This window comes from Zophobas morio, unplaced genomic scaffold (genome assembly GCF_036711695.1).
Source record: "Zophobas morio isolate AGI-343-1 ecotype UQ-CSIRO unplaced genomic scaffold, CSIRO_AGI_Zmor_V1 ptg000004l, whole genome shotgun sequence".
NCBI classification, from domain to species: domain Eukaryota; kingdom Metazoa; phylum Arthropoda; class Insecta; order Coleoptera; family Tenebrionidae; genus Zophobas; species Zophobas morio.
The window spans coordinates 3,115,203-3,132,331 of NW_026972109.1; the positions used below are offsets into that span (position 1 = coordinate 3,115,203).

A 17,129-nucleotide genomic window follows, 5' to 3' on the forward strand; every position below is an offset into this window, starting at 1 on the left:
TTTTTTAGGATCTTTGGATTTTTCAGTTTTTCGATATTTCTATTTTTAAATTTTCGATTTTTTTAATTTTTTTGGCGTTTCGAATTCTCGATTTTTCAATTTTTTGATATATTTTTTTTGAAATGTTAAAATTTTAGATATTTTGAACTCTAGATATTTTAATGTTTCGTTTTTTCAGTTCTTCGATATATCCATGTATGTACTTATCAATTTTTTGAATTTTTAAATTGTCAATTTTTTTGATGATTCGATTTTTCCACATTCCGGTTTTAGATTTTTCAGTTTTTCGATATTTCTATTTTTAAATTTTCGAATTTTTCAATTTTTCGACTTTTCGATTTTTCGATTCCTCGATTTATTACTTTTTTTTTTTGGATTTTTTGATGTTCGATTTCTTAATGTTTCGCTTTTCAGTAGTTCGGTATTTCTGTACTTCAATTTTTCGATTTATCGATTGTTCCACTTCTCGGTTTTAGATTCTTCAGTTTTTCAATCATTGGATTTTCCAGTTTTTCGGTTTTTAGACTTTTCGATTTTTTAGATTTTTCCATTTTTCGATTTCTCGATTTATCAATATTTCGATCTTTCGTTTTGTTGATTGTTCAATTTCTGAATTTTTCGATTTTCCGATTTATGGATTTTTTTTAATTTAAATTTTTCGGTTTTTCATTTTAACTTTTCGATTTTTCGATTTTGGGCTATTCTGACTTTTCGATTTCTCGGTTTCTCGATCTTTTAATGTTTCTATTTATCAACTTTTTGATGGCCCAATTTTTTGTCATATCAGTTTTAGAATTTTTAATTTTTTTCATTTTTCAGATTTTCCATTCTGATTTCCTGATTCCTGTTCTTCGATTTTTAAATTTGAGGTTTTTGAACTTTTCAGTTTTTTGATGTTTCCATTTTTCGGTCCATCAATGTTTCCACTTTTCGGTTTTTTAAGTTTTACCATAGATTTTTCGATTTCTCAATTTCTCAAGTTTTCGATTTTTCAGTTCTTCAATATTTCAATTTTTCGAATTTTTCAGTTTTTTTAATTTTTCAGTTTTTCAATTTCTTGACATTTCGGTCTTTCGATTTTGGGAACTTTTCAATTTCTGGGTTTTTTAAATTTCAGAGGGCCAAATTTGTTGAGAAAGTAGAATAACTTGATCATAGAAAAAGTATGCAGACATTTGTACACATGCGCGCGAATTCAAATTTTGCCGCCAAAATGTGACCCAGAACCCCCATCATATAATTAGCCGCGACATCTCCACATCACCACTTTTATTTATCAATTATCACGTTTCAACTTTTGCCACTTTTCCCTTTGCAGTTGCCCTTCTGCGTAATCGTGGACCACAAAACCTCCAGCATTGTGATAGCCATCCGTGGTTCCATATCCCTACGCGACGTCTTCACCGACTTGACAGCCACGTCGGAGAAATTCGAAGCCGAAGGTCTGCCCCCCGACACCATGGCCCATAAGGGCATGTCCTGCGGGGCCACCTACGTTGCCAAAAAATTAAAAGAGCTGGGTATTCTGGACAAGGCCTTCGCCATGTACCCAGAGTACGGACTCGTCTTGATAGGACACAGCCTCGGCGCTGGAGTCGCATGCCTGCTTGCCCTTAAAATCAGACACAAGTATCCTGATCTCAAAGTATACGCTTTCTCAACACCAGGTGAGCCATAACACGCTTATTATTCTACCGTGTGATCAGAAATGACTGAGTCTGTTGGCTAAAAATCCAGGATTGCCAACAGACTCAGTCATTTCTGATATTTGCGCTAAAACAGTCTTTCCCGGTATCCTGTAGTCTTTTGTGTAGCTTAGGGGGGAATGGTAAATTGCCAACAGCTTGTTCACGCATATTAAATTTCTTTGGGAGGATATTAAATTCGCCAACGGCTCGGGTGAAGGCAAAATTGAATCTAAAAGATTCACGTTCTAGTGCTGTAAGAACGATCCGGTGCTCATTTTCCTCTTAAATTTCCTTTCGAGGGACTAATCGGTTTAGATTCTTGCGTGAAATGGCGGAAGGTGTAGTTTGACCTTTGACTCCATGTGCATTAGAGATTTTTGTTACGTTAAATGGGCGGAATGTTAATATCCGTTGAGGAAGTAAGTGTCTGAGAACAATGGGATTCTGACGAGGAAAAATTATCATTATTCATCGGGTCAATAACGTTCTGTTGAATAATCTTGACAAAGACATCCAGTTTTTATTTATTTATTCCGTCATTTTTTAAAATGGACGACAAACAAAACTGTTGAACTTTGTGATATTATTCTCCTTTCGAGCGAACTCGCTATTTTCGGAGAACAAATAACTCGGACACGGCTAAAAGTGGAGATTTTTTGTTTGCTTTAAATCTGAATGAAAAAAGTTGCCTGTTTGAAACGATGCCTCCAGCAAGGTGATGTTCGTGGATTTATTTAGTTACCGATGTTTGTTGGCGTTTTTGGGTGGATGTTACGCTGTGTAAATACAAAAAATTGTGAATAGAGAATGGCAAGCTTACAGGCCGAATTACAGAAATTGTGTTTTGGTCGACGTTATTTTAATCAAGTGGATTGTAGAAATTGTAGCTGCAGTGAAAGCAGAACGTTTTTTTTAATTATTTATTATTAAACTGGTTCATAAATGCGTGACCGAACGGTTAGTTTAATTCATAGAAAAAATTACATCGCGTGTGGTTTGTAAACTCGATGAATAATATATTTGCTATGAAGCGACGATATGGATTTATATGAGTAAAAGTAGGTTCAGAACATAATTTCAGAGAGTTCTTAAAAAAACAGTAATTTTCGATAACTTCCGCCGTGATTGTAGTTAGAATGTCTCATTGAAATATCGCAATTTTTAGAATTAAAAAAAATTATTTTCAAACCAAATATTTTCAAACTGTTGCTCCGTCAAGATAAACGGGCTATTTTTTGGAATCAGCACGTCCCTGAATTTTTTGAGAATTTTTAAACAACTTTTTCAAAAATGAAATTTTACACTAGTAGTGTACAGTTGCTTTCAGCAGGATGGTGCTCCTGCTCATACAAGTCAAGTTTTTGAGGTGACCCTTTCGACACTCTAAAAATTTGTCGAATTTTGAAGTATAGTTCGACAATCCTTCTTCTTTCATAATTTCTAAAACTACAAAATCTGATTTTGCGATTTTGGTTTTGTGATAAACTCTATAAAGTAAAAGCCAATAGTGCAATTAACACCCCGCTATGAAATATACAGGCTGTTTAAAAATGGAGGAGCAATTCTATGACAATTAGTTCAGGACCATTTATGGAACAGAGAAAAAATAATTTTCAAAAATCCTACTATAAAATTTCACTATATTTTGATTCAATACTTTGTGTTGAGTATCTGAAATCGATTGCACTTTCATTGTTCAAAATAATCTGGAGCAACTTGTTTTTAACCATAGATTTCTTCATTTTACTACATTACAAAAAAACGTATTTTGATCTATCCATCTAAATCGATATTTTGTTTGTGTAAAATTTTGTTAAATTGACAAAGAAATTTGTTTTGAATTTTCTCAGTTTTACCTTAGCAGGTATTAGCCCCGCCCACCCACCCTCTCCTTTCTTAGAAGGTAGGTCATTTGCCAGAATCAGTCTTATCTTGGCAGCTACTAGCCCCGCCCACCCACCCGCCCTCTTTTTTCTTAGAGTGTGTCATTTGCCAAAATTAGTATTATCTTAACAGGTACCAGCCCTCGAAGAAAATAAAGGGCGGGTGGGTGGGCCTAGTGCTTGCCAAGATAAGGCTGATATTTCCAAATCCCATACCCTTGAAGAAAACAAAGGGTGGGTGGGCGGGGCCAATACTTGCCAAGATAAGACGGATTTTGCCATATAACATACCCTTTAAGAAAATAAAGGGAGGGAGGGTGGTGCTAGTACTTGCCAAAGTAAGACTGATTTTGGGAGATGTCATATCCTTGAAGAAACTAACGGGTGGGTGGGTGGGGCTAATACTTGCCTAGATAAGACTGATTTTGCCAGATGATATAGCCTCTACCCTTCATTTTCTTAGAGAGTAGGTCATTTGCCAAAATCAGTTTTATCTTAGCAGGTACTAGCCCCGCCCAACCACCCTCTCTTTTCTTAGCGAATATGTCATTTGCTAAAATCAGTCTTTTTTCGAAATTTCACTACATTTTAATTCAATACTTTGTGATCTGAAATCGATTGGACTTTCATTGTTCAAAATAATTTTTAAGTAAGTGAACGTCAAATTGACGTAAATTACTTTTAATTTTCTCTGTTTTCTTACAGGGTATGTGATTTGCCAACATTAGTCTTATCTTGGCAGCTATTAGTTTCCATTCCCACTCTACAAAAGAACATTATAGTTAACCCCACCCACCCACCCCGCCTCTATTTCAATGATCCATTTTATCTGGTCAGAATGAAAGGTGGAACTTATACTCAATAGAAATAAAATAGTTGGAATGAGAACAGATGGGCGGAGCTAGTATCTGCTAACTTAGAACTGATTTTGGCTAATCACATACCCTAAGAAAATAGAGGATGGGTGGGCGGGGCTAAAACTTGCTAAAATAAGATCGTTGCAAATGGCACACCCTCTAAGAAAATAAAGACTGGATGGGCGGGGCTTAAACTTGTCAAGATAAGACGCAACAATATTAAGAGTAGTCACTGGAATGAAGAGGGATGGGCGGGGCTTAATTATTATTATTATAATTCCCAATTTTATTCTCCAATTTCGACCAATTTTCGGCCATTTTTGAAATTTAACTAAAAACATGTCGTAGTTTTTGGGCCGCAAAAGTCACTGTCGGCCTCGGTTCTTCGATTACTCAAACCGTTTTTTCAGAATCGCCATTGAAATATCGAAATTTTCAGAAATTCCAAAAATTTCAAATTTCATAACGATTATTTCCAAAATATTGCTCCGTAACCATAACATTCTATATTTTTGGAATCAGCAGGTCGAGACCTCTGTCCCTGAATTTTTTGAGAAATTTCAAACAACTTTTTCAAAAATGAAATTTTGCACTAGTACTTGCTAGGATAAGATTGACTTTGATAAATGACTGAACAATATTAAGAGTGGTCACTGGAATGAAGAGGGGGTGGGTGGGCAGGGCTATTGCTTGCTGCTTTAGAAAGACGCTGTGGAAAGAAGTTAAACTTAGCCCCGCCCACCCACCCGTTCTCTCATTTTGTTCTCTTGAAATAAGAAATAAATCTTATAACAAACAGTATAAAAAAAAATACCATTAGCACTTTTTTGTCTTTTTTAATGGCGTACGTTCTATTAGTTTCCATTCCCACTCTACAAAGAAACATATAATTAACCCCACCCCGCCTCTATTTCAATGATTCATTTTTTCTGCTCAGAATGAAAGGGGGATCTTGTACTCAATATAAATAAAATAGTTAAAATGAGTAGAGGTGGGCGGAGCTAGTACCTGCTAAGGTAGAACTGTTTTGGTAATTCACGTACCCCAACAAAATAAAGGGTGAATGGGCGGGGCTAAAACTTAACTAAACACATACCTCGTAGATTTTGGGCCGCAAAAGTCATTTCGGGCCTCGTTTCTTCGATTACTCAAAACGTTTTTCCAGAACCGCCTACTGAAATATCAAAATTTTTAGAAATTTCAAAAATTTCGAATTTCTCATAGAATATTTCCAAAATATTGCTTCGTGACCATAAACAGGCTATATTTTTGGTATCAGCAGGTCAAGATCTAGGTCCCTGGATTTTTTGAGAAATTTCAAACTTTTTCAAAAATGAAATTTTCCACTAGTACTTGCTAGGATAAGACTGACTTTGATAAATGACTGAACAGTATTAAGAGTATTCACTGGAATCAAGAGAGGGTGGGTGGGCGGGGCTACTGCTTGCTGCTTATAAAAGACTGTGGGAAAAAGTTCAACTTAGCCCCGCCCACCGATCCTTTCTCTCATTTTGTTCTCCTAAAATAAGAAATAAATCTTATAGCAAATATATATACATACCAATTTCAGTAATTCATTTTATCTTGTCAAAATGAAAGGTGGAACTTATACTCAATAGAAATAAAATGGTTAGAATGAGGACAGGTGGGCGGAGCTAGTACCTGCTAAGATCGAACTGATTTTGGTAAATCACATACCCTAACAAAATAAAGGGTGGGTGGGCGGGGCTAAAACTTGCTAAGATAAGACGCAACAATATTAAAAGTAGTCACTGGAATGAAGAGGGGATGGGTGGGCAGGGCTACTGCTTGTAATTTTTTGATTTGCAATTTCAGGAGTTTTCAATTTTTAATTATTCTTATTATTATTCCTTTATGCCAATTTCGACCAATTTTTGGCCATTTTCGAAATTTAACTAAATACATTTCTCGTAGATTTTTGGCCGCAAAAATTACTTCCGGCCTCGTTTTTTCGATTACTCAAACTGTATTTCCAGAATCGCCCACTGAAATATCGAAATTTTGAGAAATTTCAACAAATTTTAACTTCACATCGAATATTTCCAAAATATTGCTTCGTAACCATAAACATGCTATATTTTTGGAATCAGAAGGTCGAGATCTATGTCCCTGAATTTTTTGAGAATTTTCATACAACTTTTTCAAAAATGTAATTTTCCACCAGTACCTGCTAAGATAAGACTGACTTTGATAAATGGCTGGACAATATTAAGAGTGGTCACTGGAATGAAGAGGCGGTAGATAGGCGGGGCTACTCCTTCCTTATAAAAGACTGTAGGAAAAAGTTAAACTTAGCCCCGCCCACCCACCCGGTTTCCTTTTTAGTGATTCATTTTATCTGGTCAGAATGAAAGGTGGATCTCATAGTCAATAGAAATAAAATAGTTAGAATGAAAACAGCTGGGCGGAGCTAGTACCTGCTAAGGTCGAACTAATTTTGGCAAGTCACGTACCCCAACAAAACAAAGGGTGGGTGGGCGGGGCTAAAACTTGCTAAGATAAGACGCAACAATATTAAGAATAGTCACTGGAATGAAGAAGGGGTGGGTGGGCGGAGCTACTGCTTGTAATTTTTTGATTTGCAATTTCAGGAGTTTGAATTTTTTATTATTAGCATTATTATTATTCCCTTAAACCAATTTCGACCAATTTTCGACCATTTTTGAAACTTAATTAAATTCATTTTCGCGTAGATTTTGTGCCGCAAAAGTCACTTTCGACCTTATTTCTTCGATAACTCCAACCGTTTTTTCAGAATCGCCATCGAAATATCGAAACTTATAGAAATTTCAAAAATTTCGAATTTCGCATCGAAGATTTCCAAAATATTGCTAAGTGATCATAAACATGCTATATTTTTGGAATCAGCAACTCGAAATCTATGTCCTTGAATTTTTTGAAAATTTTTAAAGAACTTTTTCAAAAATGAAATTTTCCACTACTACTTGCTAGGACTGACTTTGATAAATGACTGAACAATATTAAGAGTAGTCACTGGAATGAAGAGGGGGTGGGTAGGCCGGGCCATTGCTTGCTTATAAAAGACTCTGTAGGAAAAAATTAAACTTAGCCCCGCCCACCCACCCATGTTTTCATTTTGTTCTCCTGAAATAAGAAATAAATCTTATAGCAAATAGCACTTTTTTGTCTTTTTTAACAGCCTACGTTCTATTAGTTTCCATTCCCACTCTACAAAGGATAATATAATTAACCCCACCCACCCACCCCGCCTCTATTTCAGTGATTCATTTTATATATGTGGTCAGAATGAAAGGTGAATCTTATACTCAATGGAAATAAAATAATTAGAAAGAGACGAGGTGGGCGGAGCTAGTACCTGCTAAGATAGGACTGCTTTTGGTAAATCACATACCCTAAGAAAATCAAGGATGGGTGGGCGGGGCTAAAACTTGCTAAGATAAGACGCAACAATATTAAGAATAGTCACTGGAATGAAGAACGGGTGGGTGGGCGGGGCTACTGCTTGTACTTTTTCGATTTGCAATTTCAAGAGTTTTCAATTTTTAATTAGCGTTATGATTATTCCCTTAAGCCAATTTCGACCAATTTTGGACTATTTTTGAAACTTATCTAAATACATTTTCTCGTAGATTTTGTGCCGCAAAAGTCACTTTCGGCCTTATTTCTTCGATAACTCTATCCGTTTTTTCAGAATCGTCGATTGAAATATCAAAATTTTTAGAAATTCCAAAAATTTCGAATTTCACATCGAATATTTCCAAAATATTGCTTCGTGAACATAAACAGGCTATATTTTTGGAATCACCAGGTCAAGATCTACGTCCCTGGATTTTTTGAGAATTTTGAAACAACTTTTTCAAAAGTGAAATTTTCCACTAGTATGTACTTGCTAGGATAAGACTGACTTTGATAAATGACTGAACAGTAGTAAGAGTATTCACTGGAATCGAGAGGGGGTGGGTGGGCGGGGCTATTGCTTGCTGCTTATAAAAGACTCTGTGGGAAAAAGTTAAACTTAGCCCCACCCACCCACCCGTTCTCTCATTTTGTTTTCCTGAAATAAGAAATAAATCTTATAGCAAATAATATAACAAAAAAATACGATTAGCACTTTTTCGTCTTTTTTAATAACGTAGGTTCTATTAGTTTCCATTCCCACTCTACAAAGAAATATATAATTAACCCCACCCACCCTGTTTTATATTAGAACGTATTAGCCCCGCCCACCCACCCTCTCGTTTCTTACAGGGTATGTGATTTGCCAAAATCAGTCTTATCTTGGCAGCTATTAGTTTCCATTCCCACTCTACAAAAGAACATTATAGTTAACCCCACCCAGCCACCCCGCCTCTATTTCAATGATTCATTTTATCTGGTTAGAATGAAAGACGGATCTTGTACTCAATAGAAATCAAATAGTTAAAATGAGTAGAGGTGGGCGGAGCTAGTACCTGCTAAGGTAGAACTGATTTTGGTAATTCACGTATCCTAACAAAATAAAGGGTGGGCGGGCGGGGCTAAAACTTGCTAAGATAAGACGCAACAATATTAAGAGTAGTCACTGGAATAAAGGCGGGGTGGGTGGGCGGGGCTACTGCTTTTAATTTTTCGATTTGCGATTTCAGTAGTTTTCAATTTTTGATTATTATTATTAATATTCACTTATGCCAATTTCGACCAATTTTCGGTCATTCTCGAAATTAAACCAAACACATTTTCTCGTAGATTTTGGGCCGCAGAGGTCACTTCCGTCCTGAGAAATATCAAAGTTTTTAACAATTCCAAAAATTTCGAATTTCACATGGAATATTTTCAAAATATTGCCTTATGGTCATAAACAGACTATATTCTTGGAATCAGCAGGTTGAGATCTATGTCCTTGGATTTTTTGAGAATTTTTAAACAACTTTTTCAAAAATGATATTTTCCACTAGTACTTGCTAAGACCTACTTTGATAAATGACTGATTAATATTAAGTGTAGTCACTAGAATGAAGAGGGGGTGGATAGGCCGGGCTATTGCTTCCTTATAAAAGACTCTGTAGGAAAAAGTTAATCTTAGCCCCGCCCACCCACCCGTTCTCTATTTTGTTCTCCTGAAATAAGAAATAAATCTTATAGCAATTAGTGTGATTAGCACTTTTTTATCTTTTTTTAACAGCCTACGTTCTATTAGTTTCCTTTCTCATTTTACAAAGGAACATATAATTAACCCCGCCCACCCACCCCGCCTCTATTTTAGTGATTCATTTTACATATGTGGTCAGAATGAAAGGTGGATCTTATAGTAAATAGAAATAAAATAGTTAGAACGACAACAGGTGGGCAGAACTAGGACCTGCTAAGGTAGAACTGATTTTGGTAAATCACAAACCCTAAGAAAATAAAGGGTGGGTGGGCGGGGCTAAAAATTGATAAAATAAGACTGGTCGTAGCAAATGACATACCTTCTAAGAAAATAAGAGGTGGATGGCTGAGGGTTAAACTTGCTAAGATAAGACGAAACAATATTAAGAGTAGTTACTGGAATGAAGAGGGGGTGGGTGTGCGGTTGCTACTGCTTGTAATTTTTCGATTTGCAATTCAGCGGTTTTCAATTTTTATTTATTATTAGTATTCCCTTATGCCATTTTCGACCAATTTTCGATATCCCAGAATTTTTTGAGGATTTTTGGACAATTTTTTCAAAGTTGTTTAAAATTTAACCGCTACCGCCAAATTTTTCCCAAAGAAGATCGTTATCTCCTTGTTGTTTTAACAAGATCTCAGTCCGACTCCATGACTCACTCCCTAAATGCCACACTCGCCCGAATTAGCCACACGATAAATCTCGCACGCCACAACAAAACCTTGCTCATATCAAAGAAATTTATTATAATTTAAAACGCCAAAGTTCGCGCAATCCGCAAACTAGGTGGAGGTCGCTTCGTCCATAATACAACAATTTGATGTTTTGTTTTGCATTTTCCAGCCGGTCTTCTGAGCCGCGATGCTGCAAGACTGACCGAAACCTTCATTTTCACCGTCGGCGTCGGCGACGACTTCGTGATGCGTTTGGGAGTCGACAGCATCGAAAATCTGAGGACCGGGATCATTCAGACGCTCCACGCCAGTAAATTGCCGAAGGTAAGTGAGTGGAAAACTGGAAAAGCGGCTCACACGCTCCGACTGGGATCAAATGATCCGGGAAGGAGTTTGCATGGTTTTACTATTATGGATTTTTCGAATGCACGACTCGGTTTAATTTGTTCTTACGTGCTTATCCATTTTCCGAGCCAGCGAGGAACTTTTACCATTATGTAAAGCGCCGACACTAAAAGTCGTTCCGTGCGGACTGGCGTAAAAGGAAATGCGAGTCGAGTGGAAAAATGACGAGAGTTAAACTTGGTGTTTGATGGGTTTGTACCAGAATAAACAGAGCGCGTAAGAAAAAATTCGAAAATTATTCTTGATGTACATTTATTTTATTATTTTACATAATCACTAATCAGCGATCCTAATCTTTGTTAAAATTTACATAACAATCAGATATTTTTCTAAATTTTCATACACAAACCTTTTTTATATCGTCAAAATCATTGAAATAATATATTGTCGCTCCAATTAATGAGCCCCATCTTGTCAGAACAGGTTCTGGAGGCAATGGACAATCCGGTAAGTCTTCTCGGAAAGCTTGGATCCTCAAATGAGCTTTAAGAAATACTTTCTTTACGTTGGAAATTAAATCATTGATTCCGGATAACTTCAGCCCCTTGGTCGAACAACGAATGAACAATTCACATTCCTAGTGTTCTCTAAAAAAAAGATGACGTCATTTCCAGTTCTATCGGAAGTAATAATAAAAATGTGAGGTTGCCATCACATAAGTAGATCTTTTAAAATGACACAAATTTGCTCAAAGAACTACAGGTTTATCTTTAAGATTAAAAAAGTTTCAGGGGTTGTATCAAATAAAAAAAACACTCTGTATATTTTTACTTCAGAGGCGAGGGAAGATCTGTCTAAATAACTTTAGATCAATTTTTTGCGTTTAAAAGAGAAAGGCTCGCAGGCACCTATTTTTTTATATAAAAAAATCTTCAGGGCCTCTTACGTTTTGTTTCTAAATTTTTGAAGAAGAAATCAAAACTTTGTCAAAAATTAGAAAATCAGGATTTTTAAAAATGTAAAAAATCCAAAAATTAAAATATCAAATAGATGAAAATGTTGAAAAATGTAAGATTTAAGAACTCCCAAATTTTTGAAAAATCGAGTAAGTAAAAAATTAAAATCTTGAAAAATACCAAAATTGGAAAATCCCAGACCTTAAACACGGAAATCTAAAAATTGAGAAATCTAAAAATCCGAAAATTAAAACCCGATTCATCGAAAAATTGAGAAAACGAAAAATCTAAAAATTTAGAAACGTCAAAAATTGAAGAATTGAAAAATTGAAAAATTGGATACTCGAATAATGGAAAAACTGAGAAATCGAGAAATGGAAATCGAAAAATTGAGATATCGAAATAGCTAAAGATCGAAGAATAGGAAAATTCAGAATTGAAAAATTTAAACTTAAAAAACCCGATAAATCGAAATATCGAAAAACTGAAAAATTAATTCCGAAAAATCTAAAATTTCAAAATTCTAAAAATTGAAAATTTAAAAAATCGAACAATCAAAACATCAACAAATCGAAAAATGTAAGATTTAAAGTCACAATATTTTGAAAAATCGAATAAGTAAAAAATCCAAAAAAACAGAAAGTTGAAAAATTTAAAAATTAAAAATCGAAATACATATTCAAAAATCTCAAAATTGAAAAATCCCGAAATAAACATTGAACATTTGAGAAATGGAAAAATTGAGAAATCGAGATATCGGAAAATCCAAAAATTTAGAAATGCCAAAAATTGAGAAATTGAAAAATGGAAAAATTTAAATACATAAAAAAATTTAGAAACGCCAAAAATTGAAAAATCGAAAAATCCAAAATTTAGAAACGCCAAAAATTGAGAATTTGAATTTCCAAAACTGAAACGCTCAAAAATTGGAAAATCAAAAAATCGAAAACATGAATTATCGAAAAACTGAGAAATCGGGAAATCGAAATCAAAAAATTGAAAAATCGCGAAATCGAAACATCTAAAGATGAGAAGTCGAAAGATCGACAAATTGAGAAATGGAAGTGGCTAAAAATCGAAAAATTGGAAAATTTGAAATTTAAAAAGCCGATAAACCGAAAAAGTGAAAAATCGAAACATTGAAAAACTGAAAAATTAATTCCTAAAAATCTAAAAACGAGACGGCAAAAAATCGAAAGAAAACCGTTAAATCAAAAATTGAAAAATCGGAATATCGAAAACCTGAAGAATTAATTCCGAACAATTGAGAAATCGAAACAATAAAGTGGAAAATCTGAAATTTAAAAATTCTAAACATTGAAAATTTAAAAAAAATCGAGCAATCAAAACTTCAACAAATCGAAAAATTAAAAAACTGAAAAATCGAAAAATGTAACATTTAAAAAGGCGCAACATTTTGAAAATCAAATAAGTAAAAAATCCAAAAAGACAAAGTCGAAAAGTCTAAAAATTTAAAAATCGAAATTTTGTAGAATCCCAAAATTGGAAAATCCCAGAACTTCAACAGAGAGAAATCGAAAAATTGAGAAATCTAAAAATCCAAAACTTTAGAAACGTCAAAAATTGAAGAACTGAAAAATTGAAAAATTGGAAACTCGAATAATCGAAAAACTGAGAAATCGAGAAATGGATATCGAAAAATTGACATATCGAAATAGCTAAAGATCGAAAAATGGGAAAATTCATATTGAAAAATTTAAGCTTAAAAAATCCGATAGATCGAAATATCAAAAAACTGAAAAATTAATTCCGAAAAATTAAAAATTCAAAAAATTGAAAATTTTAAAAATCCAGCAATCTAAACATCAACAAATCGAAAAATCAAAAAACTGAAAAATCGAAAAATTTAAGATTTAAAAAGTCGCAATATTTTGAAAAATCGAAAAATCCAAAAAAAAAAAGTCTAAAAATCTAAAAATTTAAAAATCAATCAAATTCATATTGAAAAATCCCAATATTGAAAAATCCCAAAACTTCAAAATTGAGAAATTGAGAAATCAAAAAGACGAAAAATCGAAAAGTCGAAAAATTAAAAAATCGGTTAATCCATAAATTGAGAAATCGAAAAATCCAAAAATTTAGAAGCGCTAAAAATTAAGAAAAGTAAAAATCGAAAAATTTAAATACATAAAAAAAATTAGGAAGGCCAGAAATTGGGAAATAGAAAAATCAAAAAATTTAGAAACATCAAAAATAGAAAAATTGAAATATCAAAAAATTAGAAATTTGAATAATCGAAAAACTGAGAAATCGAGAAATGGAAATCGAAAAATTGAGATATCGAAATAGCGAAAGATCGAAAAATGGGAAAATTCAAAATTGAAAAATTTAAACTCAAAAAACCCGATAAATCTAATATAAAAAAAATATAAAGTTCTTTTATATGTTATTTTGTATTTTCTATAATTGGGTTATGTACCTGTAGAAAATAAATTATTATTATTATCATTATTATTATTATAAATCGAAATATCGAAAAACTGAAAAATTAATTCGGAAAAATTGAAAATTCGAATAATTGAAAATTTAAAATATCGAACAATCAAAACATCAACAAATCGAAAAATCAAAAAACTGAAAAATCGAAAAATGTAACATTTCGAAATATTGAGAAATATAAAAATCCGAAAATTAAAAAATCGATTAATCGAGAAAATGAGAAAGCGAAAAATCCAAAAATTTAGAAACGTCAAAAATTAAAGAATTGAAAAATTGGAAACTCGAATAATGGAAAAATTGCGAAATCGAGAAAAGGAAATCGAAAAATTGAGATATCGAAATAGCTGAAGATCGAAAAATGGGAAAATTCAAAATTGAAAAATTTAAGTTTAAAAAACTCGATAAATCGAAATATCGAAAAACTGCAAAATTAATTCCGAAAAATTGAAAAATCGAAAAATCTAAAAACGCGATGGCAAAAAATCGAAAGATTGAAAAATCGAATAACAAAAAAGTGAAAAATCTAAAATTAAAAATTCGAAAAATTGAAAATTTAAAAAATGTGAGATTTAAAAAAATCGCAATATTTTGAAAAATCGAATAGGTAAAAAATCCAAAAAAAACAGAAAGTCGAAAAATCTAAAAATTTAAAAATCGAAATACATATTGAAAAATCCTGAAAGTTAAACATTGAAAATCTGAGAAATCGAGGAATTGAGAAATTGAGAAATCGGAAAGACCAAAAATTGAGAAGTGGAAAAATTAAAAAATCGATCAATCGAGCAACTGAGAAATCGAAAAATCCAAAAATTTAGAAACGCCAAAAATTGAGAAATCCAAAAATCGAAAAGATGAGTTATCGAGAAACTGAGAAATCGAAAAATCGAAGTCGAAAAAATGAGAAATGGAAGTGGCCAAAAATCGAAAAATGGGAAAATTCAAAAATGAAAAATTTCAAATAAAAAAAAAACGATAAACCGAAGAAGTGAAAAATCGAAACATCGAAAAACTGAAAAATTAATTCCGAAAAATTGAAAAACCGGAGGATCTAAAAACGAGAAGGCAAAAAATCGAAATATTGAGAAATCGAAACAATAAAAAAGTGAAAAATCTAACATTTAAAAATCCGAAAAATTGAAAATTTTAAAAATCGAGCAATCAAAACATTAACAAATCGAAAAATCAAAAAACTGAAAAATCGAAAAATGTAACATTTAAAAAGTCGCAATATTTTGAAAAATCGAATAAGTAAAAAATCAAAACTGTCGAAAAAATGAAAAATTTTAAAGTATTTAAAAGTCCCAAAATGGAAATAAATAGAAGATAAATCGATGACAATTTTTACATATTTCACTAAGTGAAGTTGGTAAGAAAACACCTCTTCCCATTTAAAATCCGGTATAAGTCCAACTTTCATGCATTTGCCTACAACCAAAATGAAAAGGCATTTACCCTAAAATCCGCTCTTTAAGTCATTAAGAAGAAAATTCAGGCTTGAATTTGTTTAAATTACGATCGTTTAGCTGATCACGTAGACCTCCCATGGGACCATTACGGTTTCGAACAAACTTTCGGTGGAAATCCCGTAGTGGCCTTATTATTTAATGGAAATTAGAAAATTCGATGGCGAAAATTTCCAAATTACCTATTCATGTTTATTACATTTCCTATGGACGTCCCTCATTTATAAAGTGGGTTGTTTATCGTACCTTCTTAATAATATACTCGAACAATGAAGCCATAATAAAGTGTCATTTTGAATACGGAAAATTGCTACCTAGAGTTATTAATATTACACTTACGTGTTAAGTATATTTCCGTGTTCGTTCCGATAATGGTGCATTTGCGTGTTTTATTAAATTGACAAAAGTTGGCAGAAATGGTCGTGTAGTTTATGGACACAATTACGAACAATACAAAATTATCGTTGTTTCTTTGAAGGAATCACTTATTATTATGGAAAATGGGTGTCATTAGATGAAACGAAACCGACAACAATTGAAGTAAAAAAATGCATACCCGCACGTACTACGTATCAGTATTTAAAATTTGGCTGTAAAAAGTGCCGTAAAAATTAATTATACCTATTTCCTGTGAAACTCGTTCCACTTGACTTGACAAAAAGTGGCAAATCGTGAAATAAATTTAGGGTCGTTAAATTTTTGATTAATTGTCGATTGAAACTGGTAATTTTTATTTTTCAGTACCGCATCTTATTAAACGGATTTGGTTACGCTCTCTTTGGGGTACCTTCGGGCGATTTGGAGACGACGTGGAGAGATGAAATAGCAACTGTTCCGGGTGGTCGATCTCCGCTTCTGGAGCGCTCGATTCCCACAGTGGCAGCATCAACGGTACTTGGAATAACCATTTTTCTTTGTATGATTGCGTAATTGTGATGATTACAGGAAGCCGCTCTTCTATCCCGAGACATATGCGTTAGGAGATTTTCAAAAATTAGACTTTTTACCGCTGGGAGGATTTTGCACATCGTGAGCAGGAAAAAGACCAAAGCCGAAAGGTACCTTCACAGTTTTTTTTGCATGTGGTGTTGAATAAATTTTCGTTGCAGGAAAGCCGGCACTGGAGGACCCACGTTTGAAATGCGATGGGCCACGGCTGAAGATTTCATGGAGCTTAAGGTTATGCCAAAGATGTTGCTAGACCACCTGCCCGACAACGTGTATAAAACGCTAGACACTATTCTTACGGAACAAAGAGATGAAAGTAGTCAGATCGTTTAAGTGGAAGATACGCTAAGTTGTTGAGTTATTTTTGTTATTATTGTAGTTCTTTAGTAGGTGAAAATCTCTCTAAACATTCCCAGCAATGAACACTGTTTTGTTCTAGTAGCGAATATTTCTGTATTTATAATATATTTTTTATATTATGAACCTTATTGTAAATAAATCAACATATTTCCTTATTGGTTTAATCCGTTACCTTGTCGAAAAAAATAAGTCGATAAAAGCCGGCGTTATGATGATAAAGTACGTGGTTTTCAAGGCGAGAATCTTTAAACGGTGGGAGCCTGTTGATGATGTATGTATTTTTAAAGAGGTAGGTTGGTTCCAGTTTTCGAACTGGCTTCTACGGTACTACTTAGGGATCCCAGTTTAATAACATGTTTGAAAC

At 33.5% G+C, this 17,129-nt stretch overlaps 1 protein-coding gene across 2 annotated transcripts in view; it reads left to right on the top strand.

The window, feature by feature from the left end:
• LOC135137548 (diacylglycerol lipase-beta-like) overlaps positions 1–16,918 on the top strand; it is a 66,817-nt gene extending 49,899 nt beyond the window's left edge. For both annotated transcript variants that reach the window (XM_064067248.1, XM_064067243.1), the window contains exons 6-10: positions 1,319–1,667; positions 10,403–10,557; positions 16,199–16,348; positions 16,403–16,515; positions 16,567–16,918. In XM_064067248.1, coding sequence (XP_063923318.1) covers positions 1,319–1,667; positions 10,403–10,557; positions 16,199–16,348; positions 16,403–16,515; positions 16,567–16,738 — 939 coding nt within the window. In that variant the 3' untranslated portion in view covers positions 16,739–16,918. The remainder of the gene's footprint in view (positions 1–1,318; positions 1,668–10,402; positions 10,558–16,198; positions 16,349–16,402; positions 16,516–16,566) is intronic.
• Positions 16,919–17,129: the final 211 nt, after the last annotated feature.